General features: G+C 35.2%; 3 protein-coding genes across 8 annotated transcripts; all 3 read left to right on the plus strand.

Annotated features, from left to right (window-relative positions):
• The first annotated feature begins 1,214 nt into the window (after positions 1 to 1,214).
• On the plus strand, positions 1,215 to 3,843 carry LOC114399177 (ABC transporter G family member 20-like). The gene has a single exon (XM_028361305.1). The coding sequence runs from the start codon at positions 1,311 to 1,313 to the stop codon at positions 3,519 to 3,521; it is 2,211 nt and encodes a 736-aa protein (XP_028217106.1). The 5' UTR covers positions 1,215 to 1,310; the 3' UTR covers positions 3,522 to 3,843.
• A 6,964-nt stretch (positions 3,844 to 10,807) lies between these two features.
• LOC114400207 (serine/arginine-rich splicing factor RS2Z32-like) lies at positions 10,808 to 13,654 on the plus strand. Of its 3 annotated transcripts, none has more exons than XM_028362543.1 (7): positions 10,808 to 10,910; positions 11,208 to 11,332; positions 12,072 to 12,111; positions 12,279 to 12,374; positions 12,509 to 12,696; positions 12,816 to 12,917; positions 13,042 to 13,654. In XM_028362543.1, exons 2-7 carry the CDS (start codon positions 11,226 to 11,228, stop codon positions 13,370 to 13,372), a joined length of 864 nt encoding a protein of 287 aa, XP_028218344.1. In that variant the 5' UTR covers positions 10,808 to 10,910; positions 11,208 to 11,225; the 3' UTR covers positions 13,373 to 13,654. The 3 variants fall into 3 exon arrangements, with proteins under 3 accessions (XP_028218344.1, XP_028218346.1, XP_028218345.1); XM_028362545.1 differs by having other exon boundaries at positions 12,822 to 12,917; XM_028362544.1 differs by lacking the exon at positions 10,808 to 10,910 and having other exon boundaries at positions 11,193 to 11,332.
• A 1,422-nt stretch (positions 13,655 to 15,076) lies between these two features.
• LOC114400264 (serine/arginine-rich splicing factor RS2Z32-like) lies at positions 15,077 to 18,592 on the plus strand. Of its 4 annotated transcripts, none has more exons than XM_028362619.1 (7): positions 15,077 to 15,168; positions 15,530 to 15,648; positions 16,506 to 16,545; positions 16,709 to 16,804; positions 17,420 to 17,607; positions 17,732 to 17,830; positions 17,970 to 18,592. In XM_028362619.1, the coding sequence occupies exons 2-7, from the start codon at positions 15,542 to 15,544 to the stop codon at positions 18,331 to 18,333; spliced, it is 894 nt and encodes a 297-aa protein (XP_028218420.1). In that variant the 5' UTR covers positions 15,077 to 15,168; positions 15,530 to 15,541; the 3' UTR covers positions 18,334 to 18,592. The 4 variants fall into 4 exon arrangements, with proteins under 4 accessions (XP_028218420.1, XP_028218421.1, XP_028218422.1 ...); XM_028362620.1 differs by having other exon boundaries at positions 15,077 to 15,167; positions 15,523 to 15,648; XM_028362621.1 differs by having other exon boundaries at positions 15,108 to 15,168; positions 15,533 to 15,648.
• Positions 18,593 to 21,099: the final 2,507 nt, after the last annotated feature.

Below are 21,099 nucleotides of genomic sequence, written 5' to 3' on the forward strand. Positions count from 1 at the left end.
ACACGTCAATTGTCGCAGGTTAGAGAAGAATGCTATTTGCGGAACCAAGTTTGATACAAAATAAAAACGATACTATGCTAAAAATTTCAACCCAAATCACATTCACTTTGTTTTAAATTGAAAACTATCAAAGTTATTTTAGATTTATATTAATTAGGCACAATATAAATATAAATATGACGATACAGAAAATTTGTGTTCTTTAATATTTTAGCATTATATGCGTGATCTATGTCCATAAAGTGTTCGTTTTTCACTGTTGGTGATATTCGAAATATTAAAACTAAGGATAAAATAAGTTTTTTTTTATAAGGAAAATCAGAATTTTATTAAAATACCAGTTTTGACACTATGAATGTCAGAACTGCTCAAAATCAAAACACAATGTTGCAGCACCCTCAGTTACAAGAATAACATTGAGCCTCCACATAATTAACAACGTGTTATTCACCCAAGAGTACTACATATAAAACCATTCCTAACCCAAATTTAAAACCTTTGTCCCATCCACCTAAGCTTCATAACGTTGCCATATATATATATATATATATATGGCAGCAATTAGCCTTTGACGATATTCCCTTTGCTGTGTAAATATATGTATGTTTTCCATCCACACTTCCTAACATAATAGCCACCGTAGTAAAATCAGCATCATTACCAAATTCTCTCATGAAAATTATCTGCATGATTTAGCTCTACGCAAACCAACACATATCTCACGTTGCTGATATAAACCAGTTAAAACAATAAAACTAAAGATAAAACAAGTTAATGCGGACATGAATTAATTATGTGAATTATATATATCATTTAAGTCATTCCACTATTGGACACAAAGTACAAAAGCGTCTAATTGACGCAATAATAAACTTGTTAATGACATACAGATTTGGTGAAGCAGACGAGTCAAAAGATAAAAACATGAAAGTGATAATTTAAGGTGACAATAATTACGTGCTAAATATATCAGTTATGATTACATGTTGAGGCTTGTTAGTAAGTAGTAAGATATAGTAGAGTCACAGATGGAGCTTAGCTAGCAATATATGGTCACAACCACCTCACCTGCATTGCACCCGCTGATCCTATCGAGAGCTGAATTAACTAAGCACGTAACGTAACGTTTGGAGTTGAAATTGCATACGTCAAAGTTGAATTAATTACTATACCATTCTCTCTTAAGTCTTACCTTGCCTGTTATGGAAAATATCATTACTCTTGATGAATAAATAACCCATGCAATGCACTTATAGAATCGCCAAACTCAATCTCTCCCAAGGTCTGAGTTAAGTTTCCCACACGAATATATGTCTCGTCTAACACCATCACCAACCAACCCTGTCCACGAAGACAGGCTTCCTTTCTTCAACCAATCCATGGAACTAGTCCAACCCCCAACCCGAACCAGATCCAGAACCCTCGGCGACCTCCTTAAACGCGTCGAGGATGCTCAAAACGACACTCCTCTTGCACCACCCCACCATGTTCTCGATCTCTCCTCTTCCTCCGCCACCCACCCCTTTGTCCTCTCCTTCACCAACTTAACCTACAACGTCAACCTCCGCCGCAAGTTCACTTTTTTTCCCGCCACCACCGCTTCCGCGCCCGACCACGAAACCAAACCCAACGGCACCAAGACTCTCCTCAACGACATCTCCGGCGAGGCCAGGGACGGCGAGATCATGGCCGTTCTCGGCGCCAGCGGCTCCGGAAAGTCCACCTTAATCGACGCCCTCGCCGATAGAATCTCAAAAGAAAGCCTCAGAGGCACGGTGAAATTAAACGGCGACGTTCTGGAATCGAGTCTTTTGAAGGTTATATCCGCTTACGTCATGCAAGACGACCTCCTCTTTCCCATGCTCACCGTCGAAGAAACCCTAATGTTCGCCGCGGAGTTCAGACTCCCTCGCTCTTTCTCAAAGTCCAAGAAAAAGGCTCGTGTACAAGCCCTCATCGACCAGCTCGGCCTCCGCTCCGCCGCCTCCACCGTCATCGGCGACGAGGGCCACCGCGGAGTCTCCGGCGGCGAACGCCGCCGAGTCTCCATCGGCACCGACATCATCCACGACCCCATCGTGCTCTTCCTCGACGAACCAACCTCCGGCCTCGACTCCACCAGCGCCTTCATGGTCGTCAAAGTCTTACAGCGAATCGCTCAGAGCGGAAGCATCGTCATCATGTCCATTCACCAACCTAGCTACAGAATCTTGAGCCTCTTAGACCACTTGATCTTCCTCTCCCACGGAAACACCGTCTTCAGCGGCTCTCCGGCGAACCTTCCCGCCTTCTTCTCCGAGTTCGGCCACCCCATCCCGGAGAACGAAAACCGAACCGAATTCGCACTCGACCTAATCCGCGAACTCGAACAAGAAGCTACTGGTACCAAGAGTTTAGTAGACTTCAACAAATCCTGGCAGCTGAAAAACAAAAACCAGGCCCAGGCCCAGAACGAGTATGATTCCAAACTATCTCTCAAGGACGCTATCAGCGCTAGCATTTCTAGAGGCAAACTCGTGTCCGGCACTAACGGTAACGGCAGGAACAACTCAACGGCACTGGTTTCAGTTCCCGCCTTCGCGAATTCGTTTTGGATGGAGATGTTGGTGATAGGAAAACGGTCGCTAACTAACTCAAGGAGGATGCCGGAGTTATTCGGGATTCGTTTGGGTGCAGTTCTGGTCACGGGGGCAATCTTGGCAACAATCTTTTGGCACCTGGACGATTCCCCGAAAGGAGTCCAAGAGCGCGTGGGGTTCTTCGCGTTCGCCATGTCCACCACGTTCTACACGTGCGCCGAAGCCATGCCGGTGTTCCTCCAAGAGCGCTACATCTTCATGAGAGAAACCGCACACAACGCGTACCGTCGCTCGTCCTACGTGCTCGCGCACGCAATCATTTCCCTCCCTTCCTTGCTTTTTCTCTCCCTCGCATTTGCGGCCACAACGTTTTGGGCCGTGGGCATGACCGGCGGCACTTCGGGCTTCCTCTTTTATTTTATCACAATTTTGGCCTCGTTTTGGGCCGGGAACTCGTTCGTGACGTTCCTCTCCGGCGTGGTGTCGCACGTGATGATAGGGTTCACCGTGGTGGTTGCAATTCTGGCTTACTTCCTCCTCTTCAGCGGGTTCTTCATCAGCAGGGACAGGATCCCTCCGTACTGGATATGGTTCCACTACCTTTCGCTGGTGAAGTACCCGTACGAGGGAGTGCTGCAGAATGAGTTCGATGTGAGGTCTCCGAGGTGTTTTGTGAGAGGGATTCAGATGTTCGAGAACACGCCGCTGGGGATGGTGCCGGAAGCCCTGAAGGTGGAGCTGCTCAAGAGCATGAGCCAGACTCTAGGAATGAACATCACGAGGTCCACCTGCGTGGTCACCGGAGAGGATGTGCTGAAGCAGCAGGGGATCACGCAGCTGACCAAGTGGAACTGCTTGTGGATCACGCTGGCTTGGGGGTTCTTCTTTCGCTTCCTCTTTTATTTGGCGCTGCTCTTTGGGAGCAGGAACAAGAGGAGGTAGTTAGTCAAGGAACCAATCTTCTTTTGCTTCCCCAATCACATCAAGACCTTAATTGTGGTTATATCAGCCGCATTTTTTCACAATTACTCATACATAAAGTAAAAAAAAAATTCTCACCGCAATCACAATTTTAAACCATGCAACCAATATTAACACTCCTCCTAAGCCCTACCCTCCATTGTACTCATATTTTTATTCATCTCAATAAAAAGTGAATCAAGAGTGCACCCAAGAAAAGGAAGAAAAAAAAAAACCCGTATGTAATGTAGAGTAATTTATCTTTCACAGTCTGTTAATTGAGATCACTACTGTTTCGTACAAACCACACAGCATCTTGTGTTTTTCATCGAGACAATGGTACTCCTTTCTTCTGCGGCATTTTTTTTTCGGGAGGGGAGGTTTTTTGGTTTTATATTTTATCCTTAATTTATTTACGTACGTACTACGTACTCTTTTGATGCCAATTCTCATTTTCGTTAGTTTTTGCATTTCAATTATTTAATAGATAAATTTATTGTGAATTGTGATGCTCCATACACCTACATCGTATTATATATGAGTCATTCTGTATAATTTCTTGACTGTTGAGACTTGAGATATACCTGAATTGATTATGATGAATAGATACTCGAATGTGATACAGTACTTTCTCTTGAGATTGCAATTAAATTTTATTTTAGACTATATTTAAGTCTTCTATATATTTAAAACTTGAAAGAATTAGTCTTCGATACAGTACTTTCTCTTGAACGATGTTTGGACCTAAATAACGTAATGCAACGAGAGTATAGACATCTTTAATCGTTAACAACATATAACATTTAAAATGTTGCAATTATTTGTTATCTCATTTCATCTTATAATGTGAAATCGTATATATTTTTTTTTCATACATGATGGGAAATAAAGAAACTAAAACCACATGTGAGGGACACCTGAAACTGAAAGGCAGCTAAAGCGAACTGAACAGAACAATAGATGAAGGAATATTCTCCAAAATCTGTAAGACTCTCTGAGTAGAGGTACCTTGCTTTGTTATTACCAAACCGCGCACATGTTTCCTTCAAACGTAACGTAATCAATCTCAAAGCCATTTGAGAATGATCAGTTTCACAGATGCATATTATGCGGGAGATTAGATTTAAGAATTTTTACAATTTTTCTCTTCAACAGTACAATCTTTCAAAATTTTAAAATAATAGAATTTGGGAGGAAAAAGAAAGAATTGTTTAAGATAAATATTAAGTATTTCCTATGCTTGTTTGGACAAGAATTGAGGGAAAAAATCATAAAAGTCCATAAGTACCACTGGATTATATTTTTGTTACTCTACGTCTCTACTCATAATTTAATATTAGTCACTGAGGCATGAGAGGTAATGCATAAAAAACTAAATGATTTTTTATAAAGTAAATTTTTTAAAAATTGTTTTAGAAATATATTTACGTATTTTTTTAATTAATATAAAATAATTTAATATAATTATTTATTTATTTTTGTTTTCTTTTACGTTCATTCAAACAAGTAATATTAATATTTTCACTTATTTTTCTTTTTTTTTCTATTTGCCTAAGCAACACTTTTTTTGACTATATTTATCTTTAATTTTTATTTGTTTTCTTTCATTCCTTTTAATTTTTTTCTCTTTATTAATCTAAACAATTGGTAAACCACATTTGCACAGTAAAATCTATGTTGTAAAAATTAAATTAGAATGAAAATGTGTTTAGTTTGATGTTTGATAAATTAAGGTTCACTCATTATAGAAAGTTGTGCCTTCATGTTTCACAAATCGTTTTTTCAGTTAAATTGAATGTGACTTTTATTTAAACTAATGTTGAGTCCAAAGCTACTCCTCTCTTGTATTTCAGTCAAAAGTAAAAAGTTCTAAACATAAATCAAGTTACATTTGCCCTACTTTTAATCAAACTTAAATCTACAAAGTTGAGTTCAACAAACTATATTTTTTTCAACTATAATCCAAGCACAAATTGGTCTAATGAAGAAGTCGGCGAATTGGTCTATTGTCTCATTCAAATGAACTATTTAATTGATCTTGAGAAAAACTAGTTGAAGAACTAAAATTTGGTAAAACAATTAAAAATAACCAAAAAACAATTTACTAAAATCAACGAAATTTTTTTTAAACCATGTTTTTTTTTTGTTTTTTTCTTGTCAAAAATTAGCTGAAAATATTTATCACTTTCTTTTTATTTTTAGAGGTAAACTTGTAAACTTGTTGGCTTTTTTTTTTTTTATACCGAAAGTGGATAATTTTTTTTTCAAAATCACGAAATTGAAGTAGATTTCAAAAAACTACCAAATCAAGGGTATGATAAGTCATAGATAGCTATTACGACTCCTAAGTGAAAGTCAAACACTAATTTATGATTACTGAGTTTTGATTTTTTTTTCATGCTTGAAGTCGTGAAAGATATTTTGAATTTGTCTGAAAATTTGATTGTTTGTTTTAGAAGTTGTAGTTAGACTTACAACTTCTTAATTTTCCTTTTCTTAAAAAAAATTGTCCTCACCAAAGTCATGAAACCCCTTGCAACCTCATTTTTTTTTGTTTAATTCCAATTTGCTGTCGTGAGTTTATCCATGATTTATTTCTTTCTTTTTCGCATTTTTCTTACCTTTTATTAGTAAATAAATATTTTATCCTTTATATTAAAATAATCATATTAAATAAATTAATTAAAGTTTTATTTTAATAATACTTATTTCAAAAAAGAAAGAAATCCCAACATATTCTACGACTTCTATTTCAAACATATTAAAAAAAAAGGAAAAATAAAAAGTCACAAACCCATCTACCAACGACTTCTAAAAAAAATCAGATTTCATAATAAAGTCAAAGAAATTTTCACAACTTTTAAAAAAACCAAAAATAAAAAAAATCTAAAGTCGTAAATGGTATCTACGACTTACCCTTGACTTGATAATTTTTCGAAATGTAACTCCATTTTGGAATTTCGGAAAATAATTGTCCTTTCTTGATAAAAAAAAAAAACAAACTTATCGTTGTTAACAATAATGTTAATTAACTTTACAGTAATGTGAATTTCAACTTAATGATTATAAGATCATGAAAAGAAATAAGTAGATTGTAGTTTTGATTTTTTTTTTAATATCGTAGCATTGGATTTTATATTATTTATTATTTAAGATCGGTAGTATATGCGTGCAAGTGCAAAACAGATTGTATTATGTAATGTAGTATACTACTCAATAGAAAGATAGATAAAATAGTTTATTAATTCAGAGCCAAAGTCATATCTCAACTTGAGAGAAATAAAAAATGTAAGAGGTAAACTTGTCGACTTTTTTTTTATTAAGAGTGCGCACTTTTTTTTTCAAAATTCGAGGGTACGGTAAGTTGTACATGACAGTTGTAACTCTTAAGTGAAAGTTGAACACCAATTTATGATAATTTTGTCGTCTATCAAATTCTATTGTGTTGTTTCTTTGTATTTTTCTATTGGAATATTGTTGTGTCATATTTTTTATTTTTTGATGAATGATTCTTTGTAGTGAATATATGGATTAAAATATATTTTTTTTCCGATGATACAATGCCTCATAGTGGCTTTGGAAACATGTTTGATGATAACTAAAATAATTTTTATCATCTCAATCAATCAGATGAAATATTCTAGATTAATCAAATAAAATGGTTGAAGATAAAATGCTTAAAGATCCTACATATGAACTTGATTACCTGACTTTTCAAATCATTTCATATCTAATGAGGTATGTTGATTAGTTGTCGATTGATTTTATATTTGTGTATGTGTGTGTTGCTTAAGTGAAAAATAATATTTTATTTTTAGGTTTTTGAAAATCTAGACAATTTGTTGGGTTGAGTTTGAGATTTGGGAAAGAGTCTTGGATTTGTTCTTGTCATTCATAGGTTAGGGAATGGGGGGAAAATCTATGTTGTAGTGGGTTGTAAAAATGAAGGAACGTACAAGTAATATAAGGATAAGTTAGTCTGCAAGAACATTGGAACTAGAAAATGTGGTTGTCCGTTTAAATTAAAGGGGAGAATTTGCCAAAAAGGTTGGTTGAAAACTTTTTATTATTTGTGGTGTTTATTACCACAAAGTAGTGAAACATTGGTTGAATATTTGTATGTTGGTCATTTAAGCAGTGAAGAAAAAACTTTGCTTAGTCAAATGACAAAAAACATGGTGAAGTTTGGTCAAATTTTGTTGACAAACAAAGATCAAAAACAGAAAAATATTGTCGCCATCAAAACCTTATACGATGAATGACAAAGATATCGACATGAATAAAGAGGTCCAAAAATGGAGATACAACATCTACTAAAGTTGATAGAACATGATCAATATGTATATCGGTTTAGAAGAGTAAACACTCAAGATGTTGTAAAAAATATAATGTGTTGTCATTCAAATTCCATCAAGCTATTAAATGATTTTCAATTGTGTTGTTTTGTGATACTACTTATAAGACAAATACATATTGTTTTTCATTGTTGGAGATTGTTGGTGTGCCTTCAACAAAAATGATTTTTTTCTGTTGCATTTTCTTATTTACAATCTAAGAAGACAAACAATTTTGAATGAGTGTTTAATAAGGCCAAATGTCTGTTTCTGAATGATGATGTGTTACCTTGGGTCATTGTCACTAACAAAGATCTTCCCCTGATGAATGCATTGGAGGTTGTCTTCTCTTCTTCCACCAACTTGTTGTGTGAATTCCACATTTTTAAGAATGTTAGAGGAAAATGCAAGATACTTGTGACTAAGGTAGAAAACTGGGAGGGTATGATGGATGCTTGGTGAATTATACTGATGAATAAATATATGAGCAACAATTCATAAGCTTTGCAAACATTAGTGCACGTTATCCGACTTTTCAAGAGTATGTTTATTACACATGATTGTTGCATCATAATGAGAGATTTGTACAAGCACGGATTGATCGTGTTATGCATCTTGAAAACACAACAACTAATAGGTGCTTTTTGTAGTTACTTAATTGTTTCATATTTTGCTTGTTATGTATCTTTTGTTAACAATACAATAAACTGTTTTACAGGGTTGAAGGCACACATGTAAGACTAAAGAAGTTGTTTCACGATAACATGAGAGATTTATGTATTTGTTGGGGTGTTATGAATAACATGATTATAGTGCAGCATACTGAACTTAAGGTGCCATTTTAGAAAAGCATCAACATGGTTGACCATAGGTTTAATACACCATTTTACAAGAGACTACAAGGCTTTGTTTCAACATAAGCATAAGGTTTAATCTTTGATGAGTTGAAGAGCTCTACAACCATTGGTGTTGATAGTTTTGCTTGTGACTGCACATTCATAAATACTTATGGTTTATTGTGTGTTTGTGAACTTGATAGGTATAGCCAAATCAGTGACTTAATATCCTTGTTATCCATTTATGTGCATTGAAAGGTGTTATCCATTAGTGATATAGACAACACAAATGATTCTTGGGGTGACTTAACTCTCACAAATGAGGGTGTTGCGTTGTTAAAGAGATTGTCACTGCTTGACATGGACAGGAAAATGACATTGCATAATAAGGTTTGAGAACTCACATTTTTAGATACCACTTCAATGCGTCTCGCTATAAAGAAAATAAAAACAAAGGGTGCATCAAAGCCTGTGAAATATAATAAATGTGAACCTTTAATGTGGGAAAGGGTCGATGAAATAAACACGATGGTTGGTAGTTTGAGAACTGCAAATGTAGCTCGCAAAGATGTTAGTATCAAAAAGCAGACAAAAAAAATCCTTATATGGATGAATTTCCTGATCCATTGCAACAGTTCATTGTAAAAGTTGTTGATGCGAGACTTGATGGAAGTTGTGGCTATATGGCAATTGCAACCTTACTAGGTCAGGGTGAGGAATCATGATCTCTAGTTCGACAGGACTTAATTCAGAAACTTCAAACATAGAATTCTTAATATGTTGAGTTGTTTGGCTTATATGACAAACTGGTTAAATTTTTAGACTTCTTGTATGTCTATCCTGACTCAATAACATTTGTTGACAAGTGGATGACCATTATTGACATGAGTTATGTCATTGCTAGTCGGTATAATATTGTATTGGTTTTCTTATCTACACTCCAAAGTTGGACTTTCTTTTCGCTCCGGAGTTCGACGCCATCTATGACACAACAACACCTTATTACATTTAGATTTGTTAACGAGAATCACTTTGTATAAATATACAACATTTACTTCTCAGAGCTTTTTAGTATTGTAAACATTAATTGATTCGTTAACCAACTCAACTATACCATTTTTATGTGATAATAAATGTCTTTGAAGGATGGTTGTCCCTTCCTTTTATTGCACCACAATGAAGTACATATTGCACATGCAAAACTTGTTCATGGTAGAAAGTGTACCAACGACACATAAAAGAATTCAATTCATTGATATTTCATTCAACTATAAGATATGTACTAAACTTCACTGAAAATCAGTTGTTTTAGTTAACTCCTCTTGTATTAAGTACTATTATATGTATTCCTTTGACAATTCTATAAAACTCTAGCCAATGTTGTTATTCAGTTAATGTGAAGTATAAAGTGTGGTAATTGTGTTTGCTAATTATTGTAAGCCACGCGTATTGTGTTGCAAGTCATATAATGAGGTTCTTAACAAGTGAGTTATGGTTGACAGAAAAAACGTAACAATAAAAACATGTTTCTATTCATGTTTTTAACTTAAGAAAAATTATGAAACAAAAACATGTTTTTGTTGTGTAGATATACAATGGAAACATGTTTTTGTTTTGTAAAGTACACGAGAAAAAATATAACAATAGAAACACGTTTTCATTGTACATTAATAGTTATGCAACTGAAGTGTGTTTCCATTTCACAAATGCAGGTGGACAAAAAGAACGACGGAAACACGCTTTTGTTGTGTAACTATTAACGTAGAATGAAAATGTGTTTCCATTGTGTAATTGAGGTAAACAAAAATGAAATCATAATTTTGTTGTATACTTGTACAATGTAATCATGTTGTTTAATGGGGTTTCAACCCATTTACAAAACAAAACCACATTTCCATTTTGGGTTTATGTGAGGGGGTAATTTCGGGATACCCTAAAAAGACACCCACGTGGGTAGTGCTAATAGTAAATGAAGGTCGTGGCAATAGATATTCCCATTATGCACGTACGGGGCAAGCTCATCGAAAGCCCTCTGTTAACCCAATTTCGCTAAATGGCAGAAAAAGCCCAGTTATGTCTGGACAAAAAACAAAACGTTGGCTATGCATCGTTGTGGTCTGCTATAAATACTGTAACACACGGTAGGGAACAGATCCACCTGAAAGGGTTAGGTTTCGGGAGAAAAAGCAATCCACTCAGAGGTAACTCTTCTCTTCTTTCCGTTCCCCTTTCGATCTCGCTTCCTTATCAATTCGATTTGCATCTGCACTGCAGTTTTCAATTTTTTTATTTATCAGTTTCAATATAGGACCCTTTTAATTGTTCACCGGGTTGAAGTTCAAAATTGATCGTAAGGGTTGAAATCGGATCTAGCGTCATGTGTTTCTCCATTTTATTTATCATTGAAGAACACTATTATTTGTTTAATTCGCAGAGAAGGGATCTCTTGGTGGCCTTTTTCTTAGTTAATTACGCAATTTTAGTTGTCTATTTTGCAGAGCTAGAAGAATTCAACAATGCCTCGCTATGATGATAAATACGGCAATACCCGCCTCTATGTGGGACACTTGTCTTCGAGGACTCGTTCCCGTGATCTGGAGCGTGCCTTTAGCAGATATGGAAGGTAATTCCCTTTTTCTTATCACTCCATCAACGAACATGGTCTTAGTTATTGCTATGTGCAATCTCAGCATTTTCTCAAAGTTGTAATTTGCATGCAACTCCTATTTTTTTTTTTTTTGTATCTTTTCCTTCTTTGTTCTATTATATGTTGGTTGAATGATTTTATTTGTACGAGTCCCGCCTTTCTTAATGAGATCCGACAGGATTTTTTCGTAATCAAATTGTATCATTTTATCGCCAAGTTACAAATTTGTGCCAATTTTGCGTGGGGAACTAATTGTCAGGTCTCCTTGATTCGTCTTTATTTTTTGAATTGGCAAGAGAGCTAAATTAGTGACGAGTAGAAATGGGGTGTCCTTCACGAGTTTCACTGAAGCTCGGGGGATAATATACAGGTTTTTCCCAAGCTTTGTTTTGTGCTTGGATTTATTCGTGATGTTATGTCTGGGAACTGTACCCCCTAGGCGTCATGTTTTAACTTGAATGGTCTTATTGAAGGTTTCTGGGGTTTTGGCTAAACCCGGAGGTCTGTGGTGGGAGGTTTGCCATGGTGGAATTGGTCGAAATTCCTGTCGGGTGTTGACTTTGGCGATTCTTTCTGTAATGTTATTGCTTGTTTTTATGGAAATGGCATCAATCACAAACTGGTGTTTAGTTCGTCTTTGAGGGGCGAAGTATCATACAGTTCCAAGTAGTTAAGTAAATGATGGCCTTACTGTTTCTGGAAACCATTTCCGCAGAGTTCGAGGTGTGGATATGAAGAATGATTTCGCTTTTGTTGTAAGTTGTCACCCTTTCTTTGTCTATTTATTGATTTCTTTTGATTTCAATTTCTTATGTATTTGCTTAAAAGTGGCTTCTAGTATTTGCTTTGAGGAATTCAGTTGTAGATGATGGAATGATTTCTGTGTTACTTTCTTGGCTTGTTCGTTACAACTTTTGGGCAGGATTTTAGTGATCCTCGAGATGCTGATGATGCAAGATATAACCTGGATGGTCGGGATGTTGATGGAAGTCGGATTATTGTGGAATTTGCAAAAGGGGTAGGAAACATTTCCATACAAGTTTTATGATATTTTTACAATAGTTGTACATAGACTTGGGCACTGTTTTTGGTAGATTTAATCTGCACTTTAATATTTGTATTTTTGTCTGATGTTCACTTGTTTTTAATCAGGCTCCTCGTGGGTCCCGGGAATATTTGGGGCGAGGTCCTCCTCCTGGCTCTGGACGCTGCTTCAATTGTGGCCTTGATGGCCATTGGGCACGGGATTGCAAAGCTGGGGATTGGAAGAATAAGTGTTACCGCTGTGGGGAGAGAGGACATATAGAAAGGAACTGCAAGAACAGCCCCAAAAAATTGAGGTATGTTGTGCTATATAGTTTCCAAGGTGCTGCTGCTTTTGTGTTGTCTTAACATGGTTATTTCATTTGAATGGGGTCTCTGAGATCTAAACTGACGATGTTAATCTGTCTGGTTCAAGCACCAGGCGAGGACGGAGTTATTCACGCTCACCAGTCAGGTCACGTTCACCTCATCGCGGCAGAAGCCGTGATCGCAGTTACAGCCGAGATCGCAGCTACAGGTAGGATGATTTCATTGTCCAGAATTCTTATGTATGTGTTGCAGTGATGCAGCAAGTTTTCACATTTTTGTTTGTAAAAATCTTATCTTGTATGCTGAGTTTTGGGTGCCTTTGGCCTTGCTAGTCGATCACGATCCCCTGTCAGAAGAGAAGAAAGCCCTGTTCGGGAAGATAGGTCACAAAGCCCTGATCACAAAAATAGTCCTCAGCCCTCCAAGACAAGGAAGCATAGTCCATCACCTGACCGTAGCCCACAGAAAAGAGGTGACACATCTCCCGACAATGATAGGTTGAGTAGAAGCCCTGCAAGGGACCCTGAAGATAGGGGCTATGACAGCCCTAAAGTTAATGGTCGTAGTGGCAGCCCTAGCTGTAGCCCCAGGGATGATGACAGGAGCCCCATTGACGATGACAACAACCACCGCCACTCGCCAAGAGGCAGCGAGTCACCTTAAGTATTTCTCAGAGAAAGAACTCTGTATGTGGCCTATAATTTATATCTGCTTTGGTTATCTGATGCACTTTGCTGTGAAGATCGGGGCAATTTTTAGCTTAAAAGAGAAACTTTATGAATTGTTTATGGTTATGAAGAACGGTTTTATGTATGGGTATTATTCAGTTTATCTTTTGTTGCGCAATGTATGGCTTACAAAGAATATAACCTGCCTCAATTTGTGTTGAAACATTGTGAATTATGAGATTAAAGCCTGCCTGAATTTGTGTTGAATTATGAGAAATTAGTAATGTGTGTTTTTTTTTTACGATTAATGCTTATTTTCCTTTTACTTAAAAAAAGACAATAATACTTTTTGTTAAAAAAAAAATCAAGATAACTCGCGTAAAAGGAAAATTGGCAGCCTATAGTGATTATACTCGTGAGATACAACTATATTGCTTATTGTTAGTTGGGGCGGGGGTGCTATTCGCATGTGATTTGTAAGTGGGTGGCAATCAAGAGTAGGAGTTGCATTCTCATCACCCTAGAATCCATTTTCTCAGCTCCTTTCCCAGAATAAAAGCGTAGATTGTGGGTAATATTACATTCTAGGGAATAAGATATTCTCAGGAATAAATATTTTATTACCTTTTAACAAACATATGAGTAGATTTTCTCTTCATATCCTCAACCTCCTATTCCCGGGAATCAGCCACAAGATAAAATTAAAATAAAGTTTATGCATTGCAATCGCTAAAAAATATAACTATAAGTAGATATTATGTATACGTTTCCTAATTTATTTTAAAATCTTTCAGAATTAAATGTTTTTTTGGTAATGGGAATAAAATGTTTAAAAAGTAAAGAAAACATTTATATTGAAAATATTTTATTCTGAAATATTTTAACTGGGTCTCATTTAACTTACGTACCTTGTCGATACCTAAATTATTGTTTTCTTAACTGGGTCATAAAACTAAAGAAAGTAGGTTTTCAAGATTAGTTTTTTATGACATAAAAACGCTATACAAAATGATAATTTATGATGATTTTAGAAACTCTTTGGATTCAATTTTTGTTTTAAAAATACATAATAAATTACTAGAATGACGATGGGGTGGGGGAAGTGTGGGTAGTAGCTCCCCAACACTTGCCCGCATATGGCATGATAGTCATGAATTTTATATATGTACGGGAGTATTAATAAATTTGAGTGCAACTAATCTCAATCAAAGTATAATAAATTATCATCTAAATTTTATGACAGAGATTATTATAGACCAAATTATGTATACTTTGTATTATTAACAACTTTTCAAAAAAAATAAAATAAAAAAAAACTAACTCAACGAGAATGATAATAACTTTTCAAAACATTATTATTTAAGAAAAATTCTTAAAAACTGTTTTGTCAGGAAATAACTCCTAAAAATATTTTCATTTCAGATGAAGATTTAGATTCATATTATAGGAATATGTAATTTATATTTATTAATATGTAATATATAATAAATTTGGTAACATATAAAAATATATTTTAATTTTTTTATACTTATATAGTATATATATATATATTATACCATTATTATAAAATGATAATATTTTGAAATATCTTATCTTATATTAAATAATCCGACAAAAGCCCAACAGGCGGCCCAATTCACTTTTCAATAAAAGGAACCAAAAAAATCTATGGAGATACGTGGCAGTGGTCTTTGTATAAATAACAATAACATTAAATCGTAGGTAAGATTGTAAGATACCGATCCACTTCGAAAGGGTTAGGTTTACGAAGAAACACCAATCCTCTCCGAGGTTTTAACTTCTTATCTATCCCACTTTTTCCCTTAGATTTTTATTCACTTCCCTTTCAATTCGATTCTCCTTTTCACTTTTGGTTTCGAGTCTCTGTCGGATTCTGTCTCTGCATTATTCTTTTCATCAATCTCATCAATTCCCGATTTAACAACTTACTGATTTGTTACTTTTCTCCGAATTAGGTTTAAAATTGATTGCATGTTTGAAATTCAATTTTATTTTTAATCCATCATTCTTTCCCCTTCAATATTTTTTTTTGTTTATTTGTTATTTGTTATATGTTCATATGATACGATTAATAAGGGATCTCTTTGTTCAATTAATTTTGAAATTTCCTTTGTTTGTTTTGCCGAGCTAGAAGAAATCAACGATGCCTCGCTATGATGATAAATATGGTAATACCCGCCTCTATGTTGGACGCTTGTCTTCGAGGACACGTTCCCGTGACCTGGAGCGTGTCTTCAGCAGATATGGAAGGTAATTCCCCTTTAAGATTTATCCTTATCCTTCAAATTATGCCATCTCAGCCTTTTCCAAAAAAAAGTGTTTTACTTGCATGGTTTTAAATTGGGGCTGTGGCTTCGCCACAATCTTTAATGTTCTGGAAAATTTTGTAAAAATATGGCGATACCGCTGCAATTGCGGTTGAGGCCGAAACCATGGTCTGTGACTGTTTTCTTATTGTAAATCACCTTGGTTATTCAATCATTTTCATGATTATTTTATTATAGCATGCTTGCTTATGTGTCTATTTGGATTTGGATGAATGTCTTATTATAGTACATCATTTCTTGGTTAGAGTCGGCAGGATGTTTTTCGTTGTTATGTCCTATCCGACTTTAATTTCTTAATTGTTTAACTTGTGCCAATTTATGTTTGAAATTGTCGAGCCTCCTTGATTCATCTTTGTTGTTTAAATTGGCAAGGGAGTTAAGTTAGTGATAAGTTGCCGGAAGGCGTTCACCATGGGATGGTATACAGGTTTTTTGCAAGCTTTGTTATGAGCTTGGATTTATATTGGTTATTTGTCATGTTATGCGTGGGAACCAAATCACCTAGGTGTCATGTTTTAACTTAAATGATCTTGTTGAAGGTTTCTGAGGTTTTCTCTAAACCTGGAGGTCTTTGTTGGGAGGTTGGACTTGGTGGAATTGATGGAAATTCCTGTCGAGTGTTGACTTTGGCGATTCTTTCTGTAATGTTATTGCGTGTTTTTTATGGAAATGGCAACAATCACAAACTGGTGTTTAGTTCGTCTTTGAGGGGTGATGTATCATACAGTTCCAGTAGTTAAGTAATGATGGCCTTATTGTTTCTGGCAACCATTTCCGCAGAATTCGAGGTGTAGATATGAAGAATGATTTTGCCTTTGTTGTAAGTTTCACCCTTTCTGTCTTTATTTATTTCTTTTTGACTTCAATTTCTCCTCATGCCTTTGCTCTAAGTTGGCTTTTAGTATCTGCTTGGAGGAATTCAGTAGTAAATGATGATAAGATTTGGTGTCACTTTATTGGCTTGTTCCTGACATTTTGAACAGGAATTTAGCGATCCTCGGGATGCTGATGATGCTAGATATAGCTTGGATGGTCGTGATGTTGAAGGAAGTCGTATCATTGTGGAATTTGCCAAGGGGGTAGGAATTACTTCCCTTCATGGTTTATCTACATAATTTTATTTTATTTTATTTTAGACTTGGTTATCTCATTTGTAACTAATGATCAAAGGGATGTTTTCCATTGGTGCTATAGTCTTAATCTTAAAGTGCTTGCTCCATGGACATATATTTAATTCTTGGATCTTACAGTTGCATATAGGGATTTTTCTATATAATCTATTAATTGGACCTTTGATGTCCTTAGTGCCTCTAATTGCACATTTTAGTTCTGTTTTCGATATATCTCTTCTGATTAGATTATATAATCAAAACAATCCTTTGAATACTGATTGAAGAGTACCTAGATTAGTATTTAAATGTTGTGATATGTTTTTTGGCTTTTGTGTCATCAACCTATCCTTTTTGTCTAATAAGTACAAAAATAAATTAGATGACAATGGCCACTTATGTATACCTTTTTCTAATATGGTTTTTATTACTGTTAACTGTTTTCTTAAATACTTTATACACAATTTCTTCTGGACCCTGCCATTTCTGATTTCACTGCTATTGTTCTTTGACTCGTGTGAACAAATTTGTTAGCTTTTGATTTCTTGTTAATTTTATATTTTCATCTGATCTCTAATTAATCAGGGTCCTCGTGGTTCCCGGGAAAACTTGGGTCGGGGTCTACCTCCTGGATCTGGACGATGCTTTAACTGTGGCATTGATGGTCATTGGGCCCGAGATTGCAAAGCTGGGGATTGGAAGAACAAGTGTTACCGTTGTGGGGAAAGAGGTCATATAGAAAAGAACTGTAAGAACAGTCCCAAAAAGTCGAGGTAGGCCATGATGTAGTTTCCAAACTTCTGCTACAGTGTTGATTTGCTCTTAAGATGGTTATTGATCTCTTATGGATTTTATGAGCTTTAAATCATTGATTTCAATGTTGAATTGTTCTAACAGCCGACATGGACGGAGTCTTTCACGTTCACCGGTCCGGTCACATTCTCCTCGTCGTGGCAGAAGCCGGGATCGAAGCTACAGCCGAGACCGCAACTACAGGTTTGATTTTAATGGTGTCCCTAATCTTAGTGGTTCCGATAAAATGACACTGCATTTTCAATTGGCTGTTGTTTCAGTTGTCAGAATTTATAATATCTTTGCTTGTAAGCTGAGTTTTGGTTACCTTTGTTCTTGCCAGCCGATCGAGATCTCCAGTCAGAAGAGAACGAAGCCCAGTTTCTGAAGATAGATCACAGAGTCCTGAGCCCTCCAAGATAAGGAAGCATAGCACATCACCTGATCAAAGCAGCCCACGGAAGAGAGGTGACCCGGCTCCTGGCAATGATAGGTTGGCCACTCTGCAAGATGGGTCTGACTACAGTGATGGTCCTAGAGGGAAAAGTAGAAGCCCTGCTAGCCCTGCAAGGGACCATGATGAGGGCAACTATGATAGCCCTAAAGCTAGTGGGCGTAGCCACAGCCCCAGCAGGAGCCCTAGGGAAGATGACAGGAGCCCCATTGATGAAGATGATGACAACAACCGTCGCTCAGGGTCACCTTGAAAAAAGAACTTTCTGATAAAATGAGATCAGGATGTGACCCAATTTGTATCTGCTTTGTTTATAAAATGCACTCCAGGTTAATTATGTGACAATTATTTATGAAAACATTTTATATATGCTATTTTTCAGATTCTTGCGGTCAAGCAACATGTGTGGCTTACCTAGAATATGAAGTGCATGGATTTGTTTCAATGTTTTGGCATAATTTAAACCAATATGAATTATTGTGAGAAATTTAAATTTGACATGTTTTGAATCCTTTCAGCTCGAATTATATAGATCTTAAGGTTTTTCTATTTTTTTCCCCTTAATTTTTGTAACTGTGTTAACTAGATCAACATAACAGTGTCGTGAGGATCTGACTAGTCGAGTTTTAAGTGAAACTTGGGGGATTTTAGAAGCGAATCACATATGGTAATCTTTGTTGTTATAGTACATTCAATAAGAGTTTAATGGCTTCCCGGTATGATGTATAAGGCTTGTATGTTATAGTTTTTCTTTGTTCTATTTCTCATATAAAAAACTAATTGTTTTATCGTTTTGTTTTATTTCTTCTAAAACAGATGTTTGGGAGGCTCGAAACACGGTGGATGAAATAGGTGTCTTCATTGGTAGCAGCGGCAGTGGTTTCTGGTGAGCAACAAGACTTGGATACACCTTCACAAACATTATGATGCCAAAGTCAACGAGTGTAGTGTAGGTGAGTAATGAGGTTAAGCTGGATACATGTAGGCATGAGATGCTTTCTATAATGATAGATGGAGGAAATGTTAGATAAGTAGCTATTCTTGCAGATATCTTGGATATGCCTTGTGGCTCATGCCCACAAGAGCTATTTAGCTACTTACTTTTCCTCCATCTCTCTCTGTATAAGGCATCTCATGCCTACAGGTGTACATATACATCTTAACCTCATTTATGACCTCGACTCTTCGATAGAGTGTTTGTGCAGGTGTATGTAGGTAGGTCTTGTTGCTCATCAGAAACTGTTGCTGTTGTCAGAGCCACCTGCTTCGTCCACCGGAGCCCCTTTGAAATATTTGGTAGGCCTGTTTATTTGGGAGAAATATTTTTTAGTTATATCTTGTTTTCAACTTTAGTTACAAGAAAAAATGGGTTATATATTAATTTTACATCGTGAATGATAGTTTGATTTTTATAAATAATTTTTTATTGGTTAACCGTGTATAAGATTTTTACCGGCACAGCATTGTAATTAAACTTACAAAAAATCTTTAAAAAATAAGTTTTTTTTCTTTTTCTGTAAGACATTAATCAATGTTTTCAGAACTTTGGTGAAAGAACTAACAATTTTTTTTTATTAAAAATGTTAAATGTACATGCAATGTGATTCCCACAAAACTATGCATTATTCATTCATTATGTTACAAATTATCATTATTTTAAAGATCTTTTTAAGAAATAGTAATTATTATTATATTATAGCACATCTTTAACATAATAAATAAATTATAAAGTTGTATTTTTCAAAATATATTTTCAAAGAACTAGTTCCTTAGAAATTTTGCATAAAATTATACTGTATTTTTGAAGTGAAGTGTTTTTTTTTTATAATTTATAATGAAATTAAAAGTATTTGTACTTTAATAAATTTTAAAAAAAAATTGAATTTGCCAACATTCTTAAAATACAATATGCGGAAGAGCTGCTCGAAGTGTTTTGATGACTTATGTTGACTTAGACGGGAAATTCCATCATTCGCCTACAATTTTTTCCTCGCCTAACTAAGAAAAAGAAATCAGTTTAGCTCGTTCTACGCTAATGATCCTTCTATTTCTAATTGACATACGACCTTAAATTGACAAAAATTGTCACATGTCAGTTAATGTTTTGTCATAGTTGCAAAGTTACACTAATTGACAAATTTGAGTGAACATTAGTTATATCAATCATTTTGCATATGATGAAAACTTGAAAGACCAATGTTCACGTTTAAAAGTTCGAAGATTAAAATAGACGTGATAAAATGTTTAATAGTACAAGTTAAATAAGGGTCTTGAAACATTGTGGAAAGTGCAGATGATCGAGTGTTCAAAGATCATACCGAAAACTGACGCTAAATAGTCTACAAAATATTTTTTGGTGGGTAATAGTCCGAAATTATTATTCAGACGAGTATTGCATAATTATCGTGTATTTGATTTCACATTAGATAATTAATTTTAAATATATTTTTATATGTTCAATTTCACGTTGTAAAAGATTTCAAAATTAATTTTAGGTTCAAAATTAATTATAAGTTAAAATAACTTTAAATAACTTATATGTTGAATAAGAAAATTTAGAGTTTTACTCTTAACTTAATTATATAATAAAATCATCCGGACATAATTCATATTACTTTCAAATCAATTTCATTTAAAATCAATTTTTTGTCAAATCAATTCCTAAAATTAATTTTAAGGACGCTCGTACAAAACAAACACCTGTTCGCATTATCTTCAATTGGAACTTCGATAATTATAAGCAATTTACCTTCCAAGTTTGGATTGGCCTTGAGACAGTGAGTGAACACTCTTTAATTGAGAAACAAACATCTGAATTTTCATGAGGGCTCTGTATTTTGCCAATAATTTTCAATGATAAACCTTTTTCTCTGCATTTCACATTTTTTCATCTGCTTTATGTGTTGAAGTTTAATTTTCCGCCTTCTAGTCAACAAGGAACCTTCAGAGCAAACAAGAACTTGTATTCAATTTCCAAATTTAGACCACATTAAAATTTAACATCCTCTCATATATCTCA

This window comes from Glycine soja, chromosome 19 (genome assembly GCF_004193775.1).
Source record: "Glycine soja cultivar W05 chromosome 19, ASM419377v2, whole genome shotgun sequence".
NCBI lineage: Eukaryota > Viridiplantae > Streptophyta > Magnoliopsida > Fabales > Fabaceae > Glycine > Glycine soja.